We start from the raw sequence: 24,301 nt of genomic DNA on the forward strand, positions 1-24,301 counted from the left end.
GCAGCAGGGTTTCCATAAAGTGGTCACCACTTGGTTCCTGCGCATTACAACTTCGTGAGCTCCTCAAGGTAAATACAGTTTGTTCCCCCAGCTTATGTCTCATCTGCCGCCGCTTGCTTTTGCTCCCACAGATGTGTGCAGTCAAACTGGCAATGGGATTCTTCTGACAAACTGTATTCTTGGACCTTACCCCGGTGTATTTCTGTCTCACTTTCAGGCAGCCAAATACAAGTTCTACCAGTACCTAGCAAATGCTGGATCAGTAGTTAACTTTTCCTTGTGATAGGTCAGGCTGCTTAATAGCAGCTTTGCTTTTCATGGTAGAGGAAGATGAATGGGCTTGTCAAGCTGAAGTAGACATGGTGGCTTGTTCAAGAGCAGTAAGTCTACTCTTTTACATAAGCAGGCTGGATTGCATAGTCTCAGGTGGCCACGTGTCATTTTCAGCTGGGTGTCTGCTGTCACAGCTTTGCAGCCAGGTTTGGCAGACATCAAAGTAAAAGTCTTCCCATACTTGTGGAGGCATGCCTAGCTATGGAGGTAGCAGGAAAGGGATGTGTGTCATAGTCACAGCAGCATCATCACGGTGGGGAGAACCCATGTGCAGATGTCCTCTGTGACTTTGTGAGCAGTGTTCAGAAATAGCACTGGCTGAGAACCTGTTGTGAGGTGTCACTGACATCTCCAAAGTCAGGAGGATGACCTGGATCTTTCTGTTCTGCAGCACCTCTCTGTCTAATGTAGCACCGAATAACAGACACAGGTACTAACCGTTGCCTTACCTAACCAAAGTACCCAGTCCAATGGTGAGCTAGCTATGTTTGCAGTACTGTTAGTCATTCTTTTCTTCTAACCCTGGGAACTGTATGGAGCAGATATGGAAGGAACAGAGTCAGTGATGAACACAGCCAAGGCTGCACTAATTCTGCATAATATATTTTGGTACTAAATGGACTCATGGGCAAGCAGTATTAGAAAGAAAGAGTATGTAAGTCTAGTAAAATGCTGCTTTTCAGAACACATGCTTGCTGGCACAGTAACTCACTATAAAAAGAGGTAAGGCAGCAGCTTTCCATCAAAAAAAACCAAACAACCTGCAAAAGCTTGGGCAGTATACAAAGTTGAATTAATGAACAAGGCATGAGATGATGTGGCTATTGGATAACAAGCCAAAGGATTTTGCTGAGCTGGGGGCCATTACATGACCGTTAGCAATCTGCTATTGAACAGGCTTAAATCTGGTACCTCAGATGATCCTGTTCTACAGCAATACAGCATAACTGTCAAATTACAATCTGAATCTTTTTATAATTATTCCCTTTTTTTAGATTGCAGTGTTGTGGTTTAAAGCATAAAAAGTAAAGAACTTCCTGATTAGTATTAGACTATGTAGTTAGTGTTGAATGATTAAATCTGTTTCTGGATGAGGAATTTTCTCCTTCACATGGGGAAGTGAAATTTTTCAGGTATGCTTTGGCTATTTAAGTGTTTTCTGTGAGGAGATGTCTGTTTTTTCCCAGCAAGCATGAACTGGAGAAGAACAGTAATAAGAGTAACAGGGTTTACAGACTACAGGAGAGTTGTAGAGAGAAGGGGCAGTTTGGGGTGGCAAGTTTCCTTTTATTTCTTGTTGCTATGAAGAAGAGAGGAGTAAGGAGAAGCAGGGTCTGTGTATGTGATACCATAAACATTATCGGGGTAGGAGAAAAAACACGCAAGACTGCTTATGCTTTCCTCTCTCTTTTGCAGCATCTGGCTACAATCATTCCTTGATAAATCAGTGTCTTTCAGTGAGAAAGGTCTTCCATGAGAAAATGGGGAGGGAAGTCTAAAATAATTTAGTGTTCTTAAAAGACAGAATATCACTCCTCTATCTTAATGTAAAAAAATATTCTAGATATGTTTTACATATTTCCTGCATTTTGACTAAAACGTGTAAGGTAAAAGGAGATTAGCATAGACACCATCCCTTTACCAAGTATCATTTGCCAAAGTGAGATGTACTTACGTACATGTACTTGGTGATGAGAGCCAGGGTCTAATTTTGTACATCTGATCTCAGAACTGTCAATCTGTTTTGAATCTTCTGGAAAAGCTTTGGAGACTCTGTTTCAGGTTATTTTTCTCAATGCAAATGTGGTTTTCTTTAGTACACTTTTTGATAATTAAAACTGTGCCAAAACCCTCCATTTTGTCATGTTTAATCTCTCTCTTAAGAACTAAGTTTGTACTGTATTACTGGAGGTGAATTAACATAATGGAGTTTTAATTTAAAAGAATCTGAGGCAGGCCTGTGGAACAGCAGATGCATAAGCCTAGTGCCTGTTGTGACTGAAGTATTAGCAGAAATTATGTAATAATGGACCAAATTAGCAGACATGTGGATAAATGTGATGTTCTGAGGAGCAGTCCACATAGCATTCTAAGGAAAAGTCTGGTTTCTCAGACTTAGTTATCAGGGAAAATGCATTTGATGTAATCTGCTTGGGTTTTCAAAGGGCACTTCATAAATTCTTGATATGATTTGGGAAAGAGGAAGGGTCTGTTGCATGCAGAAGTCACTGGTCAAAGATAGAAAATTGGTAGAAATAAAGAGATATTTTTCACAGTGGTTAAAGGTTGTTGATTGAGTCCCAGACAGATCAATGCTAGGATCTCTGCTGTTTAATGTGAAAATAAATGATCTGGAAGAGATGGTAAGTAGTAAGATGATAGCCTCTAGACAGTGCTACACAGTGTCCACTGCAAAATAATTTTATGAGATCCAATGGGAAATAGTATATGAAACTCAATATGGCTAAAGGTGAAAGGTTCACATTATCTTGAGGTTATAATAAAAACTGAAGAAAATCAGCTTAGTTCTTAGTACCAGTCCGAAAAGTAAATCAGATATTGAAAGAGTAGAGGCCATGCCACAACCATGCAAATCCATGCATTTTGCATGTTGTGCATAGCTTCTCATCTCGTAATTCAAAAACATGTTAGTGGCACTGGAAATAGATCCGAAAAAGCAGAATGGATCCTAAAAGTTGCACTGAAACCATTCCTTGAGAATTAGGGTTAATCAATCTGTAAAAGAGCAAAAGATTGGTATGACAGAGGTAATTGCCTGTAAAATGTGATATGATGGTGGTCTCTAGAATCAGAGGGAGTAAATAGGAAAAGTTTTTGTTTTCTACCTTTCAGTTGTCATATACAGTGAAAATGCAATTTAGCAAGTGGCACATTAAAAACGGATGTTTCTTCACAGTGAATAGTTAAGCTGTGAAATATGAGAAGACTCTGGCAGTTAAAATTTCCCATAGATCAGGGAGGTCTTGAACAAATTAATGGAAGAAAAAATAAGATTAGTAATATAGAAACAGTACATCTGGCTCAAGAATTCATCAAGTGGTAAATTGCCGGAGTGAGAGAGTGTTGTGGAAAAGTATCAGTTCATGCTTGCCCAGTTACTTTGTTTTTCATTGGTATACTCTGCTCACAGCTCTCTGGACAAGGTATTAGATGGGAAGCATCTGATCCAGTGCAACCATTGTTGTAATAAGCTTTGAAGACAAAACAGGGGGAAAAAAAAAACATATATTGGTAAGAGCAAGCTTTTTAAAGAACTAAAGTTACATATTGTCTATCTGTTTGATTTTGTATCTGTGAAGTCTAAAACCAATGGAAATTTTGCTCCAAATCAGCTATAATTCCATTTCATGAAAGTACACAATCAGTTGTATTACTAAAAAATTGACATATAAACAGTAGAAGTGGGAAATGAGATTGTTAGATTTGAAGAAGTAATCTAGCTGTCATTAATAACATTTGAGTATATATAATGAAAAATCATCTTCAGTGTTCTTTAAGCTGGTTTGAACAGGAATTGCTGTTAGGGATAGAATTCTTTCAAGGTAGGAATAAACTAGTTTTTCTCCCATTTAGAATTTTGGATATTTAATCCTAAGCAAAGTTTGCCTTTATTTTTGAGGCTTAGCACATGGTTTCTTTCTAGTCAGTCTGAAATACCTTCTGAAATAGCAAAGAACCCTTAGCAGGCTTTGTCAGACCTACAGTCATTTTTAACGTAGCTACAAAGCTCATTACAGTTTTTACCTTCTTAGTCAGGTCATTTTTCAGGTTTATATATTGAATATCAATTGAACCTGTTATCTCAAGGACACACTAGCTTCAAGAATCTATGACAATTTTTGGAGTACTGGACACCATGGAATCAGACATAGCTTTCATGAGTAAAGATGAACAATGAAGGATTTTAGTTTCAGAACAAGTTTGATCACTTAGTTGCTAGACTAAAGGAATTTCTTCCCTTAGCAGATTGTTCATTGTCTAAGCTTTTTACAGTTCTTGCTTTCATAAATAGGAGTGACCGGTAGGAGAAAAGATAATGGATTATATCAATTTCTGAGGCTGCAATCCAGGAAGTTTTTCTTTAGCATGCATAAGAAGATAAATGAAACAGGAGTTGCAACTCCTGAAGGTCTTCAAAATCTTTTAAACTCATTCTGGGTTTACATCCAGAGAATTCCCATGGATAAGATAACTGAGATTCTGCCGGAAGTTCAGCACCATCCTCATCCTTTCTGATTACTTAAATCTCAATCCTGCAAGCAAAGGGATAGGAGCCCTTATTGTCATCAAGGATCCTTCATTTCTCAGTACCCGAAAGCTGCTCTCTTTCTTCTGTGAAAAATCTTGGATTCCTTCATGAATTTGGGTCGTAGTTTTCATCCAGAAACTGTCACTCTACATCTTTATCTTTTGCTGTATTAGGCAGGCATTTACTTAGATCACACATTCCTTTGATATAACAGTTTCAGATTATCAAATTTGGTTGATATTGCATCTTGCCCAAGATACCTTTGAACAGCTTCTTGTGTGCCTTCTTTTAGCTTTTAGCACAGCTGCACGATGGTGTCCAAAGAGGTGTCTTGATGTTGTTTAATCCAAACTCAGGGAAGTTGCTGTTAAATTACTGCACTGGGGACAAAGAAAATTTTCAAAATACTTTGTCTGAAGGAAGAATAATTTAATTATATGGGCTGGTTAGTGAAGTATGGTATAATGTTGTCTATGTACTAAACCAACAAAACAAAACCATTCCGATCTTTCTACAACAGTACTGTGACAATTTACAATGAAACCCTTCTGCAAACTGGTTAGCCTTAAGCAGTACAAATGCCAGTGGATTTGTTGGAGCACAGATGCTCTTTTCTTGTTATGACACATTTCTGCATGAACAGAGTTTTTTATTTTCATGTGTAATAAGAAATTGAAACAGTGGATGCAATAATTAAATGTTCCAGCAGGCACAAGATGTAAGAATCTGGTGCTGAATGTTGGGGTTTAGAATATAAAGAATGGGGTTTACATTAAAGTTTTGCTGTTTAAGGAAGACCATAACAGACAAATGTAACAGATCTTTTAAAAGAACGATTGAAAAACAAATAGGTCTGTGTTCACTAATATTCTTTGAGCATGGGAGCTGAACCATATGCCAGGCAGGAGCGAGCACAAAGTTCCCTGGTTGATACATGCAGACTTCTCAGCACTATTAGCTGTGAAAAGGACATAGAAAAAGTTAAATTAGAAAAATATTTTCTTTCTATCATAGAACATCTGCTTTCTTATGGCTCAGATTTTTAAAGTAAATATTAATTTTAAAGCTCATTGTAACATACATTTTTCTTAAGCTTGGATGTCAGGAAGAGTAGTAATATTAATTGCTTGCTTATGCTTCTCTTTCTTTCTGAAGGAAGCTTCATTGTGCTGACTGGAGCATTGTATGGACAAGTAGCATTGGTACACACTGTTTAAGAAAGTCTCAAGTAAAGAAAAATCAATGTTAGAGACTTATATAGTCTCCATCATTTCCTAGAATTAAAAAATTACAGATAAGGCATTATTTGGTCAGGAGAACCACAATCCACCTACTTGTGTAGGCCCTTTATTAGTATGTCCTTTAGTTTAAATGAACACCTACTAGTTGCGCCTTATTTAGCTTGCATGACAGTTGCCCATGGATGCTGAAGGTTTTGCGTTGTCCTTTCTCCTTCCTGTTTTACGTTCCACCCACTGACTACTGAAAACTGCTTTCCCTTGTTTCCTGCAGTTTTCTTGCCCCTAGCAATCCATCCAGGCTTGTTACTCCTGCTGCTCTTTTTCCACTGCCTTATCTGGTTGTCAGCAGCAATAGTGAGAACGTAGGAGAAATGGCATTGCTGCTGTTACTGTCTTCTCTGTCTAGCTTCAGCATGACCCGTGGATGTGATCATAGTGAAAGCTCACTAACCATCAAGTACCATAAGCTATTTTATGATCCCAGTGTCTGTACAGTTACTTCTTGTGGAAGCTTCAGGTAAATACCTGAAGATCTCAGTTACAAAGATTTTATTACTTGGGTAAAGCAGAATACTTCTTTCTTTAGACATTTTCTTGAAAATCTTTCAACATTAAGCCTGTGTACTCTGTTCCATTTCATGCAATTTTGATGCCAAATGGGACAGATTTTGCAAAAATGATGGACTCTGGTAACTCGAATTTCTCTTTGCTTTATTCCTTGCTTTACATAGGAAACCTCAGAACTAGTATTCTACAAAGAACTGCAATTATTTGTGTTGTATTAGTGTTTACATCAGTTACTAGGTATGTTGATTATATTAATAGGAGAATTGCTAGAAGATCTAACAGGAGAACTGCAAGGCCAGGTTGAGGGTAGTGATTCTTCCTCTCCACTGTTTTCCTCTGGTGTGACCTCCCCTGGAGTACTGCATTCAGCTCTGGGGCCCCCAGCATAAAAAGGACATGTTCCTGTTAGAGCATGTCCAGAGAAGGGCCACAAAAATGGTTAGAGGGCTGTGAGACAGGCTGGGAGAGTTGGGTTTGTTTAGCCTGGAGCAGAGGGGACTTCATGGTGGCCTTGCTGCAGTGTTTCAGTATTTAAAGGGGGCTTTACAAGAAAGAGAGACAGACTTTTACCAGGACCTGTAGTGACAAGGGACAATGGTTTTAAACTGAAAGATGGTAGATTTGGATTGGACATAAGGAAGGTACTGTTCTGTGATAAAGGGGGTAAGACATTGGAACAGGTTGCCCGGAGGAACTGTGGCTGCCCCATCCCTGGCAGTGTTGGATGGGGCTTTGAGCAACCTGGTCTAGTGGAAGGTGTCCCTGTCTGTGGCAGGAGGGGTTGGAAGCGGGTGAGCTTCAAGGTCCCTTCCAACGCAAACCATTCTGCAATTCTGTGATTCAAGCTCGGGTTTTGGATTTTTTCAGTAAGCTTTATTCTCTCTCTGTGTTTTCTTTGGCTCGATACTTATTGTGAAGCCAAAAATCATTATAATGCAATAAGGTTGTGCTTCATTGTAATTATACTAGAGTCAAGAATAATATTCATAAATACAAACTGTAAGTGACACACTATAATTAAATTTTGTTATCCACAGCCTTTATGTAAATGATCAAAGAGTTTGTTTGCAGTGGGAAAAGCAGACCAGTATTTCAGCAGAGGTGTTCTGCCAAAGTTAAAAATATGCCTTTAAGTTATGTGTTTGTGTAAATTAAGGTTAGATTAGGTCCAGTTTCTCTTTCACCATTTGGCAGTGGGTATATTAAATGTTTTATCAGAGATGCAGCAGTTGCAATTCTGCTAATTTTCTGGCATATGCAAGGTGCAAGTGTTGATTCTTGTCACTGCAGTTACCTGAATGGCTCATTTTTACCAGTTGGCTCAAGATTCTGGGAACAAGCAGGATGTATACCTCTTGGGTTAGAAAGAGTTAAATTGTTCCTAAAGTTGTCCCAGAAATGTCATAAAATGCTTGTGAAATATTGTGTAGAAAACTTATTTTGCTGTGGGAATCCATCTCATTTTAGACACGCAATGATGTCCCACAGTCTGTGTTTAGACTTTAAATGAATGTGTTGCTTTGAAGAAACGCTGACCAGTTAAATTACCTTTTTGTTAAAAGGAAATTGTTTCATTCATTCATCTAAAAAAAAAAGAAAATCAAGATCTCTTCGAAAGATCAGTGGGGTCACACTGTCTCTTAGCTTTACAGAAAGAAAAGCAGCATGTAAGAATGCTTCCAGGAAACAGTAACAGTATATGCGTGTTTGTTTCTAGTTCAGTGCTTTTTTGAACATTGTTCGTCATCTGTCTCTGACAGTTTAATCTGCTTTACGTCACCTTTCACTTGAATAGCACAGAAAAGGATATTTCTTTAATGCAAGTGGAGTATATTTTACAAAGTTTCATCCTGTATATATTTATGAAATAATTACAATGCACCAAGTAGAGATGTAGTCTGTCACTGTTTAAAGAATAGCTTGCTTAAGTAAAAATAGGGAATTCTACATACTATCCACATTCCTTGAAATGGCATGTATTCAGTACTTTCAGCTATTTGGATAATAAAATTACAGTAAAGTGTTGCCTAGTTTATTCAGAATGTGCAACCTGCAGACTATCAGTCCACAAGCCAGAGCACTGGTCCTCTCAGTAGTGTAGTTATGAGTCAGGAGTCAGTGGTCTGGTACTGTGCTTGTTGTTTTCCTCTGACAATCTGAAATACGGCATGATATTTTGGGAGATTCTACACTGAAAAATCTTGGTTGGTTTGTTTGCTCACCTTTTTACCGTATTAAAAGTACATTGTTTTTTATAAAACCAGTAGGGTTTGTGTCGAAATGCACTGAATTCAGGTATTATTTCTAAATGCAGCTGTATGCTTTTAGAAGGTGGTGGAACAATGCTTACTATGTACAGTCTGCAGTCGGCTGACCTTGTGTACTAGCTGTCCTTACTTTTAAAGATCCACCATGTAGTCCTTTTCATATTTACAAGATCCAGTGACAGTGTGACCCTAGCAACTGATACTCTTTCTTGTGAAAAAAACTTCCTCAGACTGAGACACTTCTCCTTCAGGGGCATCCTAAGGTTTCTAAATGTGGAAGTGATTTACAAATTTTACCATGGAGGAGTGTATTTGATGTTAGGTCTGTGTTGCCATCCTCTTGATTTTTGCTTTCTGTGGATATGCCTTGGCAGGCAAAAAGTTTTGTTTTAAATTTTATCAGTGCAACAGCACTGAAAATGAGGTTAACATTGAAGTTTCTGGCTGGTCAGAATCTACCAGAGGCTCTCTGGAGGATTGGCTTTAGGCCACAGTGCAGTTTCAAACTTGTTTACGTGAATTTTAACATGGGTTTTAAACTGCGTTAAGCTGAGCAGACTTGCTTGAAAAATACATCTTGGACTCAGTCAAGGCCAGGGTCAGGGAGCATTGTGCCCTATTTAGATTGGTCAGTCATACTCCCCATAGGGTTTCCTGTAACTGTTTGCATTGCTGCATTCATTCCTGCTTCACGTTCTAGCAGTGCTCTCCTGTACTGGTTGCGTTACCCTCAATTTTTCTAAGCAGTTCAGTCTGATAGGATTTCTTCAGATTTTTTGCTCCATATACAGTGTCAGTCTGTTCATCCCATCTGCCTGTTACCTGTAAACCATTGCCTTGTAACTCTGGGTGGTGCTTTCGCTGTGTTCTTTTTATCTGTTGAAACTGATTTTGGAGGGGACACACATTTGTCTTTAACTGAACTGAGCTGGGTTGTTGCTTATCTTAAAGTGTGTTTGAGCCTTTTTTGCAAAGAGGCTTCCATCCCAGCTGACACACTGGCCATGTGTGTGTAAGGGTAAGGGGAAACCAGAGAAGTGTTGCACTACCTGAACAGGGGTTTTCATGCTGCCAACATGAGAGACATTGCACTGGTAAAGAACATTTCCAGCCTGTGGTTCATGTTCTTTAGTTTATCACTGGTGCTATCTGTTCTGTGAGTCATCAGCTGCTGGTACTTTATATAGGGACTGAGTGATATTTGTTCACTTTTGCTTGATGAAACTGTGGTGCTGTCAGTATTGACCTGTGGTAGAAAAGTCTTTTTTTATAGATGTTCATTGAACTAGCAGTGTTTTATGCACTGTATCAAAAGTGTATTGTAATCTTTGGTCAGTGGAGCAGACTATAGTGAGCTTTTTCAGTACAACAAAGAGTGTGATTGAGATTAAAATGACAGAACTATCAGGTATATCTGTGGTTAGCTTGACTTAATCTAATGAAATGTCAAACATTTCTTCTCATGCCTCTTTGCCTTCTGATCTAGATAGAGAAGGTCTTAGGGTGGTAATGTCAGTATTACAGTAGGTACAGATTGGTTTACATTTGGTTAGTCTACTTAACCTTAAGAGTAAGGAGCTAAGCCCTAAGAGAGTTCTGCTGTATTTTATGACTGGACCCTAAAAAGATTATTAAGAAGAATCTCTCTTGTATCAGTAACTAAGCTGCCACAAATTAAATCAGATTATTAAGGCCTTAACAGATGGTTGCATTGGGAGCAACTCCAAAGTCTTATCTGGACTTCAGAGAACTTTGAGGGGTTTGTTATTTTAAATAATTTTCTAAAAATGTGGTGCCCTGGAATGAATACAAAACAATCTGCAATTACAGGTAAGACTGCTGGATATTCCAGTGCATGATTATAGAATGATGCTTCTTTTGTTCTGTCTTACAGAATTGCTGCTCCTGAGCAATTAAAAAAAGATAAGATGCACCCAAACAGATGCTCCTTTTAACTTGTGCTGCTGTTTGGTTGTTTTCTTTTTCCCTGTCTGCAGGGATGTTGTCTTTGTATATCACAGTATACCTTTGATTTGGCTGCACAGTATTTTGTCTCTCCTGCCATCTGCATATGTACCTACCCCACAGTGGATTTACCACATTTCATTTAGATGATGAATGCAAGTACTGTAAACAACACCATTAAATTTAATGTAGCAATTACTTTAACTACATCTATGCAGTTTTTTCCTTGAACTGGTAACTGCTTCTAGTCTATGCTGCAGCTGCCCCTGTTGAATCCCTGTAAGTGTATCACTGCAAAGACAGCCAAAGCCATACTTAAAATTCCTTTTTTTTTTTTCTCCACAAACTGGAGTTATGAAAGAAGTGTGTCTGAAAGAAAATATTCCACCTGGATGAAAGTCTTTGTGCCTGAGTCAGTAAGCCGAAGTCTCAAATTACCAAGTTGAGCAGTAACTTTAAGCCTTCTACTTTTCTGGAGCTTGTGCCAGCACAAGAAGATTGTAACATAAGTTGCTAGACTCTCTATCCCATAAACATATAAATGAGGAAATAATTAATTCTCTCATTACTCTACACTGTGTTTTATTCAAATCAACTCTCAACAGTATTGCTACTTCTCAACCTTGGTATTTAAAACAGCGTTATATTAGTGATCATTCTACAAAGGGTGAGATGATGGCATATCAGTTGTTTTTTTCGGCGGTACTTTGATGTGTAAAATGTAACACTGAATTTGATAATGTTAAGTTCCACTCACAGAGGTTTAAAGTGGCAGAAGTGCTTTCATCATTTCCTGTTGATGACTTCTGAAGTTTTGGCACAAACTTTAGAATATCACTGGTTTTTAAAATAAACCAAACACCAAACCCAAACAAACTAAAGCAAAGCAAGGCCCTCCACAACCACTTCTCCATAACTTGTATCTCAAACTTTGCTAGTGCATTTGTTACGTAAAGCTTTGAAGACATCTTCCTCCAGATGCAGGTATCTGTCAAGAGCCCATTAATTAAAATTTGGCAAATCTTTAATCTTCACTGTAAACATGTAAAAATTAGCTTTAGCCTAACTTTTTCTGGTGCATCATAATTCTGGCCATCTCTCCCAGCCGTACATAAAGTATGTATGCACATTTGAGTGTTTCATTCTTAATTTTGGTCTCTTGGCAATTTTTATCTCCGTGGTGCTCTTTACTTTGCAGAGAGGGGAGTGGTCAAGGGCAGAAGAAGAGCACTAACCAGGGCTTTTCCCAGCTGTGTTTGGGAGAGGGCTTGGTTTCCTGAAAGTTCTTGAACATAACTTTTGATTTGCTTCATTTGTGTTAGTCTATCCTGGTAGCAAGGATTAAAATTAACCAATATAATGACGTAACTCTCCTCCTCAGTATAACAGGTTACTAGGCATTCTCCTAAACGACAAAGCTATTCATGATTCTCTTCTGCAATAAATTATGATTTATAATGTAGGACAGACTCTGTAGTAAATATTTTAGAAACTCATCTTTTAAAAATGAGCTGTTCAATTGCACTATCCAGAACAAATAAAATAGTTCCCTTTTGAGCTAACTTCTTGAAACACAGAATCCCAAGGGTTGAAAGGGACCTCAAAAGATCATCTAGTCCAACCCCCCTGCAAGAGCAGGGTAACCTAGAGTACATCACACAGGAACTTGTCCAGGCAGGTCTTGAGTATCTCCAAGGCAGGAGACTCCACAACCCCCCTGGGCAACCTGTTCCAGTGCTCTGTCACTCATTGACTCTTTTGTGGTTTATTTTTTGCTACGTATCTCAAACTACAACTATCACCTACTTCTTATTTAAATCAGAAATACAAAAAAAAAAAAAAAACCACGAAGATGCTTTTAGCAAAAGCCAGGTACTTCTGAAAAACAAGCAGTTTTGGTATCTCTTTATCCTTTTGGTGAAAGCAGTTCATTATTACTTGTCTTTCCATGGAAGTAGAAACCATGTAATGTGCACTAGTTTAGGTCAATAATGTATTCTATTTTATTTTAATGATATTTTTAATTGTGAGAGACTATGCAAAGTCTTATTTCTTTGAGCTTGGCTCACTTAGCTTTTCCACAATAATGTTTACATGAAAAACTGCCTTTCTCAAATAAGGAGTACTTTCTTTTAAGCTGCAAAATGTATTCAGACCTTTCAAGGTTAAACTGTGGATGTACACACAGTGTTACATTGTAAAATAATGGTTGCAGATGATGGTTAGATCCATTGCTGATCTTTGCTCATTATATAGACAATAGATTTTTTTGGTGCAGGAAATACATAGCATTTTCTTCTCATAGTTAAACCTGAGTATTTTTTTTACTGATTTTTATAGCTTTCCTAAGCAGTACAGTGTAGTACAGTATGTCTTCCTTTTCTTCATGCTCCCAAGATATAGAACAGCTGCTGTGCAGTCACGTGCCAGTGCTATATTCAGTGAGAAATTCTGCTTCAGTATTAAAGCATTTCAAATGTAAATTGAGAGGTACGTCATCTCATGAAAGACTTGTGTGTTCAATATGTGCTTCCTAAAGGAGTGTTAGGAGCAGGATGTTTTAAAAATACTCACCTGATCCCACTCATACAATATTTTATCATTCATTATATATTTCCAGGAAGCACTGTGGCAGTATTTCAAAGGAGGAACTACTTCTAAAATCCTGTTAACATTGCAGTTGTCCTTCTTCAAACTCACTTCTATGGTGGTGCCCAGGGAAAAAATAGTAATTGGACAGCTGGTGCAACTGCTCTTAAACACTCATTGTTACTTTGCTCTACCCATGCCTTTCTGTACCAAACCTTTTTTCATCTTGTATTCAGTCCTCAAGCTCCTGTGAGAGTGGTTGTCTCTTTGTTAAATATTTATAAAGCTATGATATCAAAGTGTTGCTTTTAGCGGTGTTGCTAATAAGCTCACAGAAGATTTACTGTTCATTGCCAAAGCAGAAAAGTGTGATGTCCCTAACTGATTTTATGAGAATCTTTCCTTAGACTTTAAAAGGTAGGTTGTGTAACCAGTATTATGTATTTTTGTTTAAGCTGGAACTTCTGTTTGGCAATGGCAGATTTAAAATAGTAGAAACACAATTTCTGCTTTTGAATGAGATAGATAATGTTTGGAATTCTGAAATAATACAGGCTATAATTAGCAAATATTGCATTTTGTTTTTGCTGTATTGCTTGGTGTAAAAGGTTAGGATATTTGTGGCTATTATAAATGTTATGAGGTTATGGTAAAGGTTATGACATAACGCTTCTGTCATCACAGAACTTGAAAATTTAGTGAATAGGTCTGCATGCCAAACAAATATCTTGTCTTTGTTCTGTAAAATTCTATACGAGTCTTACTTTATTGCGATAAAACACTTGAAAATTGTCATTTTAATATTGTCATTTTTATTGGACTATGATATTTTTATAATAATGTATATTTAAAAAATAGCCTAAGGATTTTAAATGCTGGGTTTATACAAACAGCAGAGCAAGAGCAGTGACATTGACGCTGCACACTACCCATATGAGCCTGGGAGCTGGTGAAACTGCTTTATGGCAACCTAAGTTGCTAAAGCAGCCCTCCGGAGCTTTCCAAGTCCGAGGCTGTGGATTGGCTGGACCTTCCAGGCCACTTCCCTGCCACCCATTTCCCCCGTTTTATGAAGAAACACATGTATTACAATCTCCTCGCCTTCAAAAACAACGGATTGAAAGAGCAAACCCAGTTTCTTTTCTCTGAATCACTGCCTGGTTCCAGCATTGGCCTTATTAGTTTCCTGTCCTCAGAGAGCACGTAATGGGTTGGAAGCTCTTAATGGCAAAGAAAAAGAAAACATCATAAAAAGAAAGCAGACTGGGCCTCTTGCAGCCATTTTGAGATTCAGACGTTTTGTTGCATTACCTCATATTTTGTCCTTTTTCTCCTTCAGTCGAAGTAGAAGCTTCTTTGGTGGTGGATGTAATTGGTCTCTTAGCTGAAGAGAACTGAAGACTGCAAATGGGCAGATCTTTAATATTTTTCAGCAGGGCACTCATGAGCTGTGGCAACTTGAGAGAGGCAGTAGCTTTCACATCTTGGTTTCTTCTGGACTTCCAAACAGGCTGGGAGCCAACTGTCACAGCTAGAGCACAGAGGCAGCTTCTCCCTGTCTTTCTGTATTTCTGCTGACATATTTAATGACTAATTCAGAAAAGAAAACCAGGGTGTGGCCAACCAAATTTCCAAGGCATAAAAGACTTATGCCCATTTTAGTGTTAAAGGTGAAAGACCTTGTGGATACTGTATGAAGGTGAAGGACATTAGTACAGTTTATCATATTGTGTATTTTAAGTAGGGAATTGCTTTCAGAGTTAGTTTTGACCTTGTTGCTTCTCTCCTTGCATTTTTCTGGAGGTTGGTTTCTTGCTATCACATCAAATATAAGCTGTTTGCCTTCAGCTGAAGGACTTTCATGGACTACCACATCTTTCATTTTATTTTGATAATGTGATGATTATAGTTGCAATAGCCATTTGATAAATTTTCCCTACCTCTGGCCTGATTCTTGTGGTTTTGGGGAGTTTCTCTTGGGTCTGTTCAAAGCCACATAATTGCTCTCTTTTGTAATCTTTCTTCAAATTTTTCATTTCCCTTGACTGAGAATCTTTTCATTTGGCGAGTGTCCTGTTATGCAGACAACTATCTTACTCTTTTATTTTATTCATGTTTCTATATCATGTCTGTTCAATATATAACCCTTTATTGTGCACAAGGCTGTAAGTTTTTGTAATGGGAGCAGATGTCACTGTTTTGTTCAGTGACTTGTGAAGTACATGCTGCATATTCCTACAATTCCCAGATGTTATGATAAGGTAATTATTCAAGCAGTATGCCTACATCTTTTATATTATTAGTTGTTGAAGACTCTTCTGCCATGTGATACATCCATATTCCATCAAAAATAACTGAAGTTTGTTCAGTGTGTGAAAGAATGACATTCTCAGTTTTTGCCTTTTCTGCATTGCAGTAACTCGAGGTTTTTAGTTCTGTAGAGCCACCCTACCCATTTCTCCTCTGAGAAGATGAGAGACCCTCAACCTCATTTCTCCTATGCATTTCCAGTACCCTGCCTCAATCCATTCAGATCTCATCTTCAGCATCTCAACAGTGCCACCATCCCCCAGCTTCCTCTCAGATTGCTTGAAGGCACCATTGTATCTCCTTATACTCTCAACACCTTCCCGCATGTTTGATGTTTCCATTTCGGGCAAGAGGCAGCATGTTCTGCAGCTGACACAAGCTGCCTGGGTACTCCAGAATTAAGTGCATGGCAGCTGGCACTGTAACCTTCTAATTGTACATGATGGAAGAATGTTTTGTATTTTTCTTGTTATGGGCACTAGTGGGATCTTCATTACAGATTTCTGGGAATGTATTTTTCAGGCCTTGTTCTTGTCTAATCTGTTTTATAGTCTCAAGAACTATTGGTGGTCAACAGGTTTTGAAAGATAATATACCATAAACTATTCTCATTAACAAACTTTACTGAAAGTCATTCTTTCAAGTTAGTTTTGAGATCCTTCTTTTGAAGATAATGTGAAATGCTGGTTGGTTGAAAAGAATGTAGAGTTTTTCTTGGGTTTGTACAGTCTTTAATTAAAGCTTGAAACTATCTAATAGTTAGAGTAATGTAGTCTGTGTCTGAAAACATATAAAGCTACAGCACTGAGAGCTGTGACAGGTAATGTGAACAAGCAGTGGCTTTCTTGAGGAATATAAAGTTAACCATATCCTGGGCTGCATCAAAAGGAGCATGACCAGCAGGTCAAAGAAGGTGATCCTTCCCCTCTACTCTGCTCTCATGAGACCTCACATGGAGTATTGTGTGCAGTTCTGGTGTCCTCAACATAAAAAGGACATGGAACTGTTAGAACAAGTCCAGAGGAGGGCCACGAGGATGATCAGGGGACTGGAACACCTCCCGTATGAAAACAGGCTGAGAAAGTTGGGGCTGTTCAGCCTGGAGAAGAGAAGGCTGCGTGGAGACCTCATAGCAGCTTTCCAGTATCTGAAAGGGGCCTATAAGGATGCTGGGGAGGGACTCTTCATTAGGGACTGTAGTGATAGGACAAGGGGTAATGGGTTCAAGACTTAAACAGGGGAAAAGTTTAGATTGGATATAAGGAAGAAGTTCTTTACTGTGAGGGTGGTGAGGCACTGGAATGGGTTGCCCAGGGAAGTTGCGAATGCTCCATCCCTGGCAGTGTCCAAGGCCAGGTTGGACAGAGCCTTGGGTTGGGTGATATGGTTTAGTGTGAGGTGTCCCTGCCTGTGGCAGTGAGGTTGCAACTAGATGATCTTAAGGTCCTTTCCAACCCTAACTAAGCTATGATTCTTCATCTGCATGTTTGTATTTTAAAATATAGGGATGACAGAGAGATATTAAATGGTGCAGAATCCTTACCGGATTTAAAAACTGAGCTTTGGCTTGTGTATATAACTAAATATGCGAAGGGTGTGCATTTGCTTTTAGATTAATGCCTACTTTATTATTATGAGAAACTTTCGGCAGCTTAATGCTGTTGCTTAGTCGGTAACTGGTCACAGGAGAATGTGGGCAACATGTTTAGCATGTTCATTCAGTTGATTCAGCAGAGTCATTATTAATCTCACACAATGACATCCAAAGGTAGAACACACAAACTCCAGAATAAGGGTTGTCTTACCAAAGTTTTATAGGAAAATGGACAAAAATGGAGCCCACCAAGGCCGCTGCTATCCTTCTCAAATGGCCCTGACAGCCCTGGTGAGGTTAAGATGAAAGTGGTCTTTTCCCTCCCCAGAATGACCTCTCAGAGGAATTCCAGAGAGGAGACAGTGCAAGACTCCTGCTGGTAGGATCTTGTGCAGAATGGGCAAAGCTACTAAAAGACTGGGATGCAACATGTTCTATAAATTCATGACACTAGCTGAAAGCAGCTTGTATGAGGACTGCTCTGGGAAACAGAAATACGTCATTGCAGTTCTTCCCCAGGTTTCCTCAAATCCTTTTCACATGAATTACATCTGCATCCTGATTTCCTTGGATTTACTGCAGCTCTAGACACCTTGGATTCCTATATTTTTTCTGTCTATAAGATTGTCTGGGCACTGGTAACTGTGCTGGAAAGCCAAAGTAGAACTTTGGAAATAGTTTCAACAAGTTGAATATAAAGTTTTAAGTATGAAGCAGCTTCTGCCCTGCCTCGTTATATGTGCCCAACATAATAAATCTCAGTTTCCTAATGTACTGTGCCTGGCATATTTGGATCACAGTGTGTGCTTTGTGGGGTGAAAGGTCTGGCATGGTGCAGTCTGGATGGGATGACTCATGCACAAAAGAGACCTCCTAGAAGGTTCAGTATGCTGCCAGCTGCAGACTGGTGCCGAGTCCCCTGCCTGTCCCTCTGACATAAACCATCATGTGCTCTTCCTGACTGCACAATCTGATAAGCTTCTCATGTCTACTGTCACAAGCAGAGATGCGGTGTCTGCCTTGTCTTAATGCAACTTGATCTACTGGTCCCCTCCATCAGATACAGGTAAGAGGCTGGGGAGCATAGCAGCTGGGAAATAGTTTGAAGTACTTGTAAGGTGCAGTTGGTTTGTGTCAGTATAATGCCTGGCATTGTATGGACCCGTCCGTTGTTGGTCTCCAAATGTAGTTTTAAGTGTTTTAAAGAGTCCATTTAGCAGAACTGTTAAGATGGGACCATGGTAATTCCTGTGTTCCTGTGCATTTGTCTTGCTGGCACAGGAGGGTGCTGGTTACACCCACCCACACAAACACAGGTGCTTCAAGCACATTTTTATATCATCTTCTTTAAGTAAAAGTTAAACTGATGTCTGCTTTCTTGCATGCTTTTGAAGAATTTTCGCTCCTTGTTTAAGAATTTTGCTTTGGTTCTACTGCGTTTCGAAATTCACTTCTGATTCATGAAGAATCAGTGTTCATCCATCTTCTAATACAGGTGGATAATGGCCATTTTTTTTTCTTTGTGTTCTAAGAGTATAGGTTGTGACCATGTTTACACAGGGACATGGCACAGTTTATCAGGGAAATAATCTGTGGAGAATTGGGAATTTGTGTGTATTTACTGAGAAGGACTTCAGCAGTTCATGAGTAGAGATTACAGACCCTGTGTACTTCTTTACATGCCTGCTTTCAGTGCTGTAGCTCTGAGTGAATTAATCTACAAAAGGGTGTTTTACAGAATAACTGAAATATTGTTTGTCTTTTTAGGCTGTGAAGCATGTTACAGAACTGTGCAAGTGGATGAAGGGGAAAGGAAAAAGTGCCATTGATAGCTAGGATAGCAACATGGGAAATACAACCACCAAATTTCGCAAAGCTCTTATAAATGGAGACGAAAACTTGGCCTGCCAAATCTATGAGAGCAACCCTCAACTAAAAGAAACTCTTGACCCAAATACTTCTTATGGAGAAACGTACCAGCACAATACTCCACTCCATTATGCTGCTAGACATGGAATGAACCGTATTCTGGGGTAAGTATCGTCTGAAGTTTTGCTTCAATGTGAATAACTGGCCTGAGAAATGGAGGAGTCTCAGCTAGTTTATAAATACCTCATGTGTGTGTACGTGTATGAGCGTATGTATGTGTATTGCAGACACAGGATTTATAACATGTTCAAGTATTAATAAAAATCATGCAAATTAGTCTGTAATCACAGACTGGTATAAAAGTTTTTAATCTGATTTTTAGTATCTTTGTTCCTTCCTTGTAACATTAGTTTTGGACAGCTTTAGCTGGCTTCCTGAAGACTCCTATACCACAGTTCTTTGCAAATAGTGCCTATTCTGCTGGTTTTGATGTACTTTCCTGTCTTAAAATAACCTGTTGATAAAGCTGTACTTAATGGATACCATACTGTATCTAATTCCAGAGGCCCAATATACATTTCCAGTTCTTGTGTTATTCAGACAGCTTTTATTTATATTTTATTTATTATGTTAATATCTTGATAATGAGTAAGTTTATTACTGTCACGGTCAACATGCACAGCAATCCCTGATGTTAGCTACTTCCATTCTTCTGTACTTTTGTCAGTGCTCTAAGATCAATTAAAGATTAACATCTTATCCATGTCCGGACATTGCAGGTACAAGCTGTTCTGGTCTAATATTTCATCAAGTAGTGCTGCGTAGACATTACTAAACCTCTTCTTCAGCAGGTAGTAAGTTAAGAGAGGATTTCATAAATATCCTCTTTTTCCTTGGAAAAAGAACAGAAACATTACTAAACTGTATTGTTAATATTCTTTTCATCTCTGTGTTTATGTCTACTAATGGACCTGTGGTATTCATAAGATTTGTTTTGTCCCTCATATGCTGTAACTTCACTAGCTCTCTGGCCTCCCACCATAAATTTTGCCACAGTATTTTAGATTAACTTAACAGTTTTTTATACTTTATAACCTCTCATATATCTTGATTTTTGCTAAATATTTTTCTGTCTGTCCCCATGTATACTCTGTTTCTGTTTTTGATATTTTTATTTCATTGCTGAATTTGTTCATTTCTTAACATCCTCAAACCTTCCCCCATTCCTGGTTCTTGAATTAGAGGAAAAAAAATAACTACACTTAATTTTAAATAGCACCCAGTTTTTAATTTACACTTTCTGTGTGATTTTTTTTTTTTCTTCTGTGAGACTTTCAGGTTATTTCTCTCAAGAAAATACCTCTTAAGAAAATGCAATCTCACTGAAACAACAAGGGCACATGAAATTGTTTGCAGATATGCAAAGAAATTGAGTCATAATTCCAGACTTCTGAGCAGTCCATTAGTTAATTCATATTGCACTGTTACGATGAGATCTCAAATAATTGTTTTGTATTAAGTAAAAGGTAGTTTAGAAATGACATTTTACTACTGAATGGGACCTTTAGTATCTAAATCTTACAGGACAACTCACTTGTTATTTACCTACATTGCAAACAAATGATTAAAGGAATAATTGTTTTTTCTAGTTCAAGTCCAAGGTTCGCAATACGTTTTTTGCCAGTAAACATAGTGAAGCTGCTGTTATCTGCTAGAATCTGCTTCTGAAAACCTGAACTATTGTCACTGTCACTAGGAATAATTTTCTGAGGGGTTTTTTTCACTTTTTAGTTTTCTATTGTCTAAGGGCTTTTTTTTCCAGAACCCTTGTCTAAGACATGCTGCAGGAAAATGTAGCCTTTTTATCTAAGCAAAGTAGTAATAGTGAGTAAATATCAGACTTGCAGTATGTCCGTTTGCAAAGTTGGTTGTACAAAGGGTACAGGTGATTTCCAGTTAAGCCTCTTCCTTCTGATACAGAAAGTCCTGGATATGGCAGAAATTAAATAAATTGAATATTAAAGTTAATGCTTTGATTTACTGGTGAAGCACAGTAGCTAAAAATAATTTAATTTTAATCTGTTTTGAGAGAAATTTGCAATTATGAGATGTCCATAATACTATAATATTTTATATGTATCACTTCATTAAGCATTTTAAATGTCTGGGAATCTGTAGCTACATTATGTGTAGTTCAAAGTCCAGATGTTACTTACATGTATACTGCATCATTCAACTTTTCCTTATAGGCTGATAGCTGTGTTATTGTAGGTGAATATGAACTGACATGTTTTGCCGTGAGAAATTTTCTCAAAATAGAGTAGTGCGATGCACTTGTGAGTGCAACTTTTGCTTAACAGAACACACTGAGAGAGAGATTCTGGAATGTTTAGAGATAACCTATCTGGCAATGGAGTTACCAAATGCTGAGACAAAGGGCCATACCATATAAATGGCTGGTGGTGACTCCAAAAACATGGTGAAAGTACAGGCACCAAGTTTGCAATGAGAGTTGGGGACATCCTGGTGTAGCAGTCTCAGAAGCTGAGAAACAAGAAACTGGAGAAGAGGTGAAAGTATCATGAAGCAGAACTCCTGACCTGGACAAACTCTGTATCATCCAGCACGAAGTCTGCTGGCAGAAATTTAAGCCAGCAGAACTTTCTCTACAGTTTTGAACTGCGCAGTTGAACACTTCAGGTGTTGAGTCATCTGGGCGCTGCCCCTTTCATCCAGTATTTAGAGCTCATGAACTGGATTTTGTATATAAACAAGCTGTAAAAATTGGAAAATTTGCTGTTCATATCTTTCCTCTTCACAAGATTCAGCAAGAGTGTGTTAAAATACTGAGATTGTTTCTATGATAATTTTTCATGAGTATTACAGATTTGGACTAGTAGAAATGTTGACATAAAAAATGGAAAATAGTTAGATAGTCCCTTAATATATAACTCCTGTTCAGTCTGCAGCCCTAAATAATGTTTACCTGACAGATCAGTTTATTTTAACAGATTGTTTAATGTTTATAAACTAAAAATTGCTGTTCCCAGCTAATTAGCACAAACAGTAATTTTTGAAGCACTTCTTTGAAACTGCTGGTTGTCAGAAGCTATTACACTGTGCTCAGTGGTTCCCTGATGAAGCATTATGAATAGACCACAACCCCAATTTCCCGTCTATCACTGCTTGGTGGGGGAGGAGGTAGAAGAGTCAGGAATGCAGCTGAGACTGGGCAGAAGCGGGAATGAAAGAAAAGTGGGGTTAGTTTTGTTTTTATTTCTCACTATCCTGCTCTGTTTAATTAGCAAAAAATTCAGTTTCCCAGTTGAATCTGTTTTACCTGTGAGTAATCTCCACAAGCTGCTTTGTTGCATTTTCTCCCCCTGTCCCATTAGGAATGAGAGTGAGAGTAGCTGAGTGGGCACTTGGCAGCCATTGATGGTCAACCCACCACAGAGATGAAGGTGGTTTAAGGATTATGCTTAGGATAGTACAGCAGGCACTAAAAGGGGCTAGTGACCTGGAAATGGATGGCTTGTTATACCATCATGTTTATCTGACCATGCCTGGTCACCACAGTCTGTCCTTCTCATTTAACTATTTTCTCAGGTGATGGAACTATTCTGTGTGCATATTTGTGTATGGAAGTTTAAGTACCAGCAGCTGAAGTAGGCATCTCATGATAGAGTGGCCTCTGAGCCTTGGATGCCAGCAGCTGGAGACCAAACTGCATGCATGTTAGTACATATATTGACATGTAATGTCTGGTGAACATCAAGCTGGCCTAGCCAGTGAGTGGCAGAAGTGGCCTGAGAGCCATGTTTCAGATCAGTATTAGTTCCACAGGTCAGCCAGAAGGCCTGTTTGAGGCAACTGGAGGTGAGAGAATCCAGGGGTGAGGTACTGGTAGTGTCTAAGGCCAGTTACTGAGGATCTGCAGTACATCAGTGTGCAAGGTAACTAGAAGGTCCAGTTCATCCAGCACCAGCTACAGGATAAACAGCATCCAAGGCCAGTTCTAAAGGAAAAAAACAGGAAAAACGTTTCCAGTTACAGGAAGAACATTCTTTATATGCATATTTTTCCCAGTAGCAGACCTTCATCCTGCTTGCCTAGAATAAGGCTACCAGTGTTGTTCGAGGTCATGTGAGTGCTGAGTGTTTCTGTCCACATACATCTGTGTGGACCACCACCTATATATATTGCATATTTATGTTTGCATGTGTGTCTACTGAGAATGCAGCCCAGCCTCTCTACTGGCTGGACCTGGGGACATGGAGCTGCAGCAGCTTTGCTTACCCCTAAAAGGTCTGAGGCCTTCTACTAAAAATAGGAAGATACAAAAAGAAAATATATGCCTTGAAATCTCTCCAGAAAACATGAGAAAGTTACTCCTCATTTTGGAAGCAAAGAACTAAACATTTCAAGTTGCCTTTATTGGGCTATATTGTAAATACTGCAGAAACAATTTGTGATTTCCTCAATGATTTTCTGCTCTGCTACAGTCTCTGGACATCTGCTGGTGGTGCTTAAATTCAGCGCTAAAGTTAAGAGAAGTTTGCCTTTGTTGTTAACAGCTCTAGTTCAGAAATGTCATCTCTGTGTCACAAAACTATATTGATGTGGCCATTCACTGCAAGCTAACAAATAAATGGTGATAGGTAAGGCTTCTGGAAGTGAGAAAATAAAGTTCCATAGCATTCAAACATCAAAAGTAGTAAAAGATATGTAGCACTCAGAGGGGTTTGGAGAGCTTTGTACATGTGCCATTGGTCTTACTCCACTATAAACATTTATTATGAGTCCCTGTGAATGAAGGTCTTGACAGAAGATTCCTATTCAAGAGGATAGTTTAAATTTCATTGGCGAAATTGGTGTAAACTATTACAGAGAAAGAGCACACAGGAAACCTGTTTTCTTTAGAAAAGGCAGTTTTCAGATGATCAAGCAGCTCTGATGCCCTCAGGCTTTTTTTTGTCTAAAGTACACCTGAGACCATCTGACTGCTCAGTTTGAAAGGACTGCTATCAGTGTGATTGGGCTGTTGGTGAACCACTCATGAAATACAAGAGAATAGGCTTTTCCAGAGGGCGGCTGAGATGGTGTGGCTGGAAATCACAAGGACAGTACTTGTGGTTGAAAGGAAAAAATCTTAGATAAACTGTCATTTTCACAATATATTTGTGGTATGACTTTCAGTGTTGTAGCCTTGCTGGGAGGCTTTTTAGATCAGTGATAGGTTTTCCTCGTTGTGTGCTTCATGTGCCTACGTCTGAGCACTTTGTGAATATTTAAG

General features: G+C 38.6%; 1 protein-coding gene across 2 annotated transcripts in view; it reads left to right on the forward strand.

The window, feature by feature from the left end:
* Window positions 1–24,301, forward strand: part of ANKIB1 (ankyrin repeat and IBR domain containing 1) — a 94,635-nt gene that overhangs the window by 17,667 nt on the left and 52,667 nt on the right. For both annotated transcript variants that reach the window (XM_031052373.2, XM_031052372.2), the window contains exon 2: window positions 18,904–19,169. In XM_031052373.2, the coding sequence (XP_030908233.2) occupies window positions 18,982–19,169 (188 nt within the window). In that variant the 5' untranslated portion in view covers window positions 18,904–18,981. The remainder of the gene's footprint in view (window positions 1–18,903; window positions 19,170–24,301) is intronic.

The sequence above is a fragment of the Melopsittacus undulatus genome, chromosome 1 (genome assembly GCF_012275295.1).
Source record: "Melopsittacus undulatus isolate bMelUnd1 chromosome 1, bMelUnd1.mat.Z, whole genome shotgun sequence".
Lineage (NCBI taxonomy): Eukaryota > Metazoa > Chordata > Aves > Psittaciformes > Psittaculidae > Melopsittacus > Melopsittacus undulatus.